This window comes from Vitis vinifera, chromosome 10 (assembly GCF_030704535.1).
Source record: "Vitis vinifera cultivar Pinot Noir 40024 chromosome 10, ASM3070453v1".
NCBI classification, from domain to species: Eukaryota; Viridiplantae; Streptophyta; class Magnoliopsida; order Vitales; family Vitaceae; genus Vitis; species Vitis vinifera.
The window spans coordinates 16,664,154-16,672,957 of NC_081814.1; the positions used below are offsets into that span (position 1 = coordinate 16,664,154).

Below are 8,804 nucleotides of genomic sequence, written 5' to 3' on the forward strand. Positions count from 1 at the left end.
CCTCACTTTCTTCAATTTGAGCACCTTTATTAGAATCTGAAAATTGTTTATAAAAAGTGATGAGCTTTATAGCCCAATAGAGGATATGTAATTCTATGTAAGAATTAGGCTTATTTTTTAGTTAGAAAATCAGTGAATAGAAATACCAACTCAACAATGATATATTCAACATAATAAAGTATCATTTAAACCAAGAACTTAAATTAATTGTTCAATTTCATCAACCTTACCGTGTACTTCTTTGATCATTTGAGTCTTTTTTATTACTTAAAACTTATAATTTTGGGGCATTCACCTAAGGACATGCATTTATGCCCCAATTTAATCTAAACCAAGTTCTTCTTATAGTATGTTTTGGGTCTTTCAATTTAGGTAATTTACCATTCGTTCCAAGGCTTTTACCAGGGACCATTGCTCCTACTTAATTCCATAAGACCACACTCATTGGTGTATTTTCATAATTTTCAGCTCCTTAAGTGCCAATTGCCATGTTGCTCTTGATGCACTTCAAAATTCATATATTCAATCAAAGAAAGCATTACATCTTTAATCATCCTTATCAAGCCAAGAGCAACAACTTCTAATTAACACAAAATGCATTGTTCATCATTTCTCGATTCATATAATCTTCATAGCTCAACATACAGATACATACATACATATATATATATATATATATATATATATATATATATATTTGGAAAGATTTAGAATGAAAGAAAAAAACTGTTGTTCAAGAAAAGAATAAAACAAAGATTACTTGGATTTTCTAGCCTATTCCCTTTAGAGCCTTGGTAGATCTCTCAAAGGCTAGGGACCCTTCAATCGGTATTCATAGTACTGAAACCATTCTCTTTCATCAAGTGAATGAATACAAAAAGATTTGTAGCTCTTGTAATCCCTCTATTAATACTTTTAGGCGGTGTTTGGTACACGGGAATAGGAAATGGAAATGAATATTTTGTTTCCATTCCTATTTTTTGATGAATGGAAATGAATTTGTTCATTCCATTTCTAGTGTTTGGATGAATCTATAAATTCAAAATTTGAATGATTATTTGTTTCCATTATAATGTTTTGTAATAATAGGAACGAAAATGAAAAAAAAAAAATGATAATAATACTTTTACATAGTTTAAAATAATTTTTTTCTCATTTAAAAAAAAAATTGAGAGTTTTTTTTCACTAAATAATAAGATTAAAAAAAATAGTCTTATTATGGGATGAAGAGACACTGAAAGTTGATAAATGAAATCCAAAGGTAAAATAGTAATTTAAGACTATTTTATATTTTCTTATTGGATGAATGAATCAGAATATCACTTATCTGAGATGAATTGAAATCCTACTTATAAGTGAGATTGATTTATGCCGGAATCATGTTTTATTTTATTCCTACCTTCATAAAATCTATCCAAACATGAGAATGGGGAGGCAAGGAATGAGATGTCTATTCTCACTTCTCATTCACACTTATCAAACACCCCTTTAGTTCAATGAGCAGTTACTATTAATACTTTTAGCTCTTGTAGCTCTTCTTGTTTTACTCTCTTTCATTCATTGTGTATATATGCACTCAAATATATAAGAAGGTTCTATCTCCCTGCATAACTTTCAGATATAAGTTCAGGTGTTGCTGTTTTTAAAAACTTACAAGGAATATAGCAAACAATGAACAACTTATGAAGGGAATTTCAGATCTATTGTTGTAATCTCAAAATCGTTATTTATTGATATCATTTTGCAGACAATAGCTTACTGATAATAATTGTTCTTAGCAGAACTCTTTCCTTATTAAGTGAGGTTTAGCTTTAATTCAAACTCCTTTCCGATTGGGAGACAGTTTTTTAATCTCCATGACAACAAATTTTCTGTTGCCATCCAAATCTACTTTCAACGAAGAGTCTCCAATTGTTTTTGTTCCCTCATTTGTGTATACCTCGAATCCTTTAAACCTCTTGCCCTGGGCCTTGGTCAACCCGATCAAAGTCACCCTATCTATGATCCATTTCTGACTTAGAGCAAAGCCTCTATTCATCACCTCTGATCCAACAATCGCCTTCTTATCTTCCACCCAGGCATAGAACTTCACCAGGCTCCAGTTTTTTCCTCCCCCGCCCATCTCAACTTCTTCGCCATCATCCAAGAAAACTTCACCAGTGCTGATTCCACTGCTGCTCAAAACCACCAAGAGCTGGAATGGAGTCTTCCGAGCCGCTTTTGTAGTCATGGCTTCTCCCTGCATTACCAATATATTCCCTTCTCTAACATGAACATTTATATGATCTGGTGGTGCATCGAGAGTGGTATACTTCCCTGAACCTGCACTCACTGCATTGGAGTAATTGAAGAGGTCGAACCAGTTTCCTGATGGGAAGTATGCTTTGACTGAAACTTCTCCAGGCTTCAGCACTGGTGACACCATTACACCTTTACCGATCAAAAACTGAAAGTTGATTCCATAAGTTTCGGGGTCCTGAGGGAATGAAAAGAAAAGGGGTCGGGCAATGGGGACTCCTTTTGTGTGGGCTTCGTACATTAACGTGTAAAAGTAGGGAAGCAGGCGGTAGCGGAGCCCCAGCACCTTCTTGGCTGTTGCAGCAACTGAGTCCCACACGTAAAGCTCCTGGCGAATTGTGAACTTTGCTGAGTGGTCCCTTGCAAAGGGGTAGAACGCCCCTAACTGCAATGTCACAAAATCCAATTATTAGTTGCATACACGAAAGAAAAGATGGAATGCACGCCAAGCCAGAGGAATTTGAGCACTCCTAGAAAATGGAATTGTTCAAGCTTGTTTTCCACAAATTCAACCTTGGGATAGATGCTATGTCCAAAATGTTGAATGATTTATCTACCATTTGATGAATGAAAGCTACCTAAAGTTTACCTGGATCCATCGCCTGCAGAGCTCTTCATTTGTGTCGCCGGAAAAACCACATATGTCCGCTCCAACCATTGGAATTCCGAATAGCCCAAAATTTAAAACTGCTGGGATGGAGTAAGCCAAATCATCCCATGTGGCAGCATTGTCTCCAGTCCAATGGGCAGCATACTTTCCAGAGCCCACAAAAGTTGATCTGGTCAGTATAAATGGTCTTTTACCCGTCAATTTGGTTAAGGCCGCATTGGTGGCTTTGGATTCTAAGATTCCATAAAGGTTGTGAGCGTTGTACTCTGTAATGTTACCAAAGTGTAGAGATGTGGCTGGAACAGTTCTATTATTAATGGGCCTACGAACACCTGCATTGTTAATCTTGTAGGGAGGGTCGTCAAGGGTGGACAATGGGGTGGGTGGTGAGGTAATGAAATTAGATATCTCATTCATGTCAAGCCAAAGGCCGTCAATGGGAAGACTATCTCGAAATATTTTGATCTCACCACCCCAAAAGATCTCAGTGGCTGGATTAACAAAATCAGGGAAGTAGACTGGCCCCGGCCAAACACTACCCAGGTAGGGGATACCATCACGTTTTATGAAGATATCAGCTTCCATCCCTCTTTTGTAGGTTCGATATGTCTGGTTGACGCTGATACCTGTGGATCATTAGGAGCTAGCTAAGTTTTCTCTTCTAATAAATCAAGATAAAGTTTCAGCCCAGAGCCAAAGATTTACCAGGATCCAAAATGAGCACATATTTCTGACCATTTTGGTGAAGTGTATCAACCAATTTCTTGATCTTATCCAAAGGAAAGTTGATGGGATCAAGAGTAAAATCCTTATATGCATCCATATAATCGATATCTGTCCACATAACTTCGAGAGGGATACCAGCTTTGGCATAACCAGCAACCACGCCCTCAACATCAGAAACGTTCGTGTACCCATATCTGCACTGGTGAAATCCTGCAGCCAAGACAAGCAACTAATTTTGCGAGCCTAAAACGAATGTCTATATCTTGGTAGCAACAATGGAGTTCAATTAATGGTCCATCTTTAAAGCATTTTCCCGTACAGTTGTAGTACATGGCATGGTAGAGGGATACTTCAGCGGTAGTGGGAATGCCATGCGTATTTGCTGCCATTGATTTCACGTGGACTAAAGTATCCTGAGAATAATGAATAATGACGTGGTGATGTGTAAGCTGGCTGAATACGGCCATCGTGATTGGTGCCAAGTGGTGGAGGAGGATATGATGTCAGGGATGATGTGAGCTACAGGTGGAGGTGAACACCCAGTAGACAAATCCAAGATTGATATAAGACAAAAAGAGTCGACACAATTGAAGCCAGCACCTAACAATTACCCTTAAAGGACGTAAAAGTTTAGTACTTAATGTAATTTCTAAAGAAGTTGCTAACTTCAAAATAGGAGAGGTAATAAAGTATCAAATTGAAATATTTTTCCAATGATATAACTTACCAAACGACCAATATGGCATTGGTGCCGGGTGGCCTATGAGCTCTGTATACTGCTGCACCACCATCTCCGGCGTCGGTCCGGAGAAGAAGTAAAAATCGAGAACTCCTCCAATTGCTTTGTAGGTTATTCGATCACCAGTGTACACGATGTCCATGCCATTACTGTTCAGCAGCAGAACACCGTGCGTCGTCCCCATCGGAACCTTGCCGCGGTTGTCCGTCAGCCTGACGTCCATGTAGAAGGGGTGGGACCTGTAACGGCCCGCACCCAACCGTGTAGATATTGTCCGCTTTGGGCCCAAGGGGACTCTCACGGCTTTAAAACGCGTCTACTTGGTTAAGAGGAGCCTCTACATATATAGCGCCAGGAACTTCCTCCCCTATCCGATGTGGGACATCACAAATACCCCCCCATGCAGACACAACGTCCTCGTTGTGTCCCATGGGATTGCGGGGCCAAACAGACAAAGCCAAACAAACCCCCACACCGGGGTCGGGGATCGGCTCTGATACCATTTGTAACGGCCCGCACCCAACCGTGTAGATATTGTCCGCTTTGGGCCCAAGGGGACCCTCACGGCTTTAAAACGCGTCTACTTGGTTAAGAGGAGCCTCTACATATATAGCGCCAGGAACTTCCTCCCCTATCCGATGTGGGACATCACAAAGACAAAGCCAAACAAACCCCCACACCGGGGTCGGGGATCGGCTCTGATACCATTTGTAACGACCCGCACCCAACCATGTAGATATTGTCCGCTTTGGGCCCAAGAGGGCCCTCACGGCTTTAAAACGAGTCTACTTGGTTAAGAGGAGTCTCTACATATATAGGGCCAGGAACATTCTCCCCTATCCGATGTGGGGCTTTAAAACGCGTCTACTTGGTTAAGAGGAGTCTCTACATATATAGGGCCAGGAACATTCTCCCCTATCCGATGTGGGGCTTTAAAACGCGTCTACTTGGTTAAGAGGAGTCTCTACATATATAGGGCCAGGAACATTCTCCCCTATCCGATGTGGGACATCACATTGTGATGTCCCACATCGGATAGGGGAGGAAGTTCCTGGTGCTATATATGTAGAGGCTCCTCTTAACCAAGTAGACGCGTTTTAAAGCCGTGAGGGTCCCCTTGGGCCCAAAGCGGACAATATCTACACGGTTGGGTGCGGGCCGTTACAAATGGTATCAGAGCCGATCCCCGACCCCGGTGTGAGGGTTTGTTTGGCTTTGTCTGTTTGACCCCGTAATCCCATGGGACACAACGAGGACGTTGTGTCTGCATGGGGGGGTGTTTGTGATGTCCCACATCGGATAGGGGAGGAAGTTCCTGGCGCTATATATGTAGAGGCTCCTCTTAACCAAGTAGACGCGTTTTAAAGCCGTGAGGGTCCCCTTGGGCCCAAAGCGGACAATATCTACACGGTTGGGTGCGGGCCGTTACAGGACCCATACAGATTCACATCAAGGTTGGAGCTGTGGATGTCGGTGTTCCAAAGCGTCAGCGTTTGGTTTTGGGCGAGCTTGAAAGTCTTCTTGGTGTGCTCTCCTAGGCCATAAAGGGAGGAGCGGAGGATGGGGAGGGCGGAGGAGACCTGGAGGTACTGGTCCTTGAATACCAGGAAGGTGCCAGCCTCTGAAGCGTCGGATGAGGCGTCAAAGAGGATGTCGCCGGTAGAGCGACGGCTGACGATAAAGCCGAATGGAGTGGTTCTGCGGAGCGTGAAGACGAGGTCTGACTTGGGGTCGCATACTATGTTGTTTTCCGGCGAGTTGTGGTCGTCTTCCGGCGAGATGGAGTGGTTTTGCGGGAGCACTCGGAGGTGGAGTTGGGTGTAACGGGGAAGGATTTCTCGGGGGATTTCCCATCTTTGGTGCTCGGAATCGGTGATTCGAATTCGGAGACGATCATTCGTTTCCAAGCTGCAGAAATTCATAAAAATAAATAAATAAATAAAAAGAAGAAGGATGCGTCAGTAATAAATTAATCTAACATTATAGAATAACTTAAAAAAAAAAAAAGGCTAAAAAACCATATTTTAAAATTTATATATATAAAGACTCGTTACCTGGCAACAAGAATGAGATTTCGAACGTCGGGGCCGAAAACGGGGGAAGGTTTGATGAGGTCAAGATGGGCAGTCAACGAGTTGCCGGATGGATCAAAGCTGACCGATCGGACTCTGTAACCATATCCCACTAGGTCTTCTTCATTCTTTGCGTTTGAGAAACTGCAGCAGAAGAGAAATGCTAAAAGAAGGTGATGAAAGTGAAGTGGAGGTTGTGGCCTCTTCCTCCCCATTATTCTGTAAATTGGAAACCAAGACTCCCCTCTTGTATCTAAGGACCACTTCGTTTCTACACACAGAAATCAAGTTCGTTTTTACCACTAGGAAAAATTATTAGTATACCGCGCAGGAGCTCAACTTACAGTTAACCTCAATCCATTCGTACCTTATCTCTGGATACTATAATCATTTTTACGGAAAGAAAAGAAAATGTTGTGAATTTTTTGTTTTTTATTGATGTTTCGATAGTATAGAAAAGATTCTTTATCATAAATAATTTTTCCGGTGTTAACCCTAACACGACCATTACATGTCGCATCCAACTCGGGTAGGTTGTGCTAGGGTTAACATGAGAGGCTTGTGTCCTTCGTTTTCTCTTCATTACGTATTCAAAGATCCTCCACTCGCTTCTTCTTGTTCAAAACTGACAAGCAAGCAAACAATAGAATCGCGGAATAATGGAAGAAAAACAATCTCACAAGAACAAACACAAGATTTACGTGGTTCGATCAAAGTGATCTACGTCCACGGGCAGAGAGCGAGCAATTCTATTTCACTATTGAAAGACGGCTCATGCACCTTCTTGCTTTCATATGTTTTCCCAAGCCACCTATTTATAGAGTTTACAAGAGTTCTAGTTATTATATACCAACCCTAACCCTAAAACCCATTTAAAACAATAAGACTCGGCCCATTTAGCCTTAGCCCATGTTTTACAAGGATAGCTTCAACATATTACAAAGAAAAAATCAATTCAACTCAACAATTCTCCACCTTGAATTGAGTTTTCTTTCTTCTTTCAATTCAGAATATAGAACTACTCATCTGCTACGCCCCGAAGGGCCTCAAGCTCAAACTTTGCAAACATTCACCAAGTCCAAGTTATGCTTGAACTTTTCAGTAGTAATTGGCTTAGTCAACATATCTGCAGGATTAACTTCCGTGGCAACCTTCTCAATGGAGAATAACTTTTCTTCGATCACATCACGAATAAAGTTCAACCTAACATCAATATGTTTTGTCCTCTCATGATAAACAGGATTCTTTGCCAAACACAAAGCACTTTGACTATCACAATAGATAACCGGCTTAGACAAATTCAAACCCAAGCTGCCAAGAAAACCATTTAACCACATACCTTCTTTCACCCCTTCTGTCAAGGACATGTATTCCGCTTCAGTTGTAGACAAAGCAACTGTTGGCTGCAAAGAAGCTCTCCAGCTAATAGCACACCCAAACAGAGTGAAAATATAACAGGTCAATGATCTTCTCTTCATGAGATCTCCTCCATGATCAGAATCAGTAAACCCAACCAATCCACTAGATACATCACCATTCCCATACACCAAACATACACTACTTGTACCCTTCAAATATCGCATAATCCACTTGACGGCTTCCTAGTGAGCTTTACCAGGATTACTCATGAATCTGCTTACAACACTAACAGCAAAAGCAAGATCTGGTCTAGTGCACACCATAGCATACATTAAACTACCAACCACACTAGAGTAAGGCACACTCTTCATGTACTCCACCTCCTCATCAGTGCTAGGCAATGTACTATGATCAAATTTAAAATGTTGAGCTAATGGAGTACTCACCGGTTTAGAGTGATCCATATGGAAAGCCTGCATTAACTTCTCAATGTATTTTTGCTATGAGACATACAACAAGCCTGCATCTCTGTCTCTCCAAATCTCCATCCCCAAGATTTTCTTAGCTGCACCCAAATCTTTCATCTCAAACTCACTACTCAACAACTGTTTCAGTTTGTTAATTTCAGCTCGATTCTTAGCTGCAATCAACATGTCATCCACATATAGCAACAGATAAATAAATGAACTATCAGGCAATGTTTTAAAGTAAACACAGCTATCATACTGATTTCGCATAAACTCATGAGAAACCATAAATGCATCAAACCTCTTGTACCATTGCCTAGGGGATTGCTTCAACCCATACAAGGACTTCTTCAAAAAACACACATGATCAGACTTTTCAGAATCAACAAATCCCTCAGGTTGTTTCATATAAATTTCCTCTTCTAGATTTCCATGCAGAAAAGCAGTTTTAACATCAAGTTGATCAAGCTCCAAGTCAAAAACGCTTACCATCGCTAAGAGGACCCGAATAGATTTATGCTTCACAACAGGTG

The 8,804-nt window shown here is 41.1% G+C and overlaps 1 protein-coding gene across 1 annotated transcript; it reads right to left on the minus strand.

Annotated features, from left to right (window-relative positions):
* Window positions 1–1,703: 1,703 nt before the first annotated feature.
* On the minus strand, window positions 1,704–6,847 carry LOC100259567 (alpha-glucosidase). Its single transcript, XM_010657574.3, has 6 exons — window positions 6,428–6,847; window positions 5,808–6,281; window positions 4,362–4,612; window positions 3,614–3,844; window positions 2,888–3,534; window positions 1,704–2,683 (listed from the first exon to the last, which is right to left on the minus strand). The coding sequence occupies exons 1-6, from the start codon at window positions 6,658–6,660 to the stop codon at window positions 1,817–1,819; spliced, it is 2,703 nt and encodes a 900-aa protein (XP_010655876.3). The 5' UTR covers window positions 6,661–6,847; the 3' UTR covers window positions 1,704–1,816.
* Window positions 6,848–8,804: the final 1,957 nt, after the last annotated feature.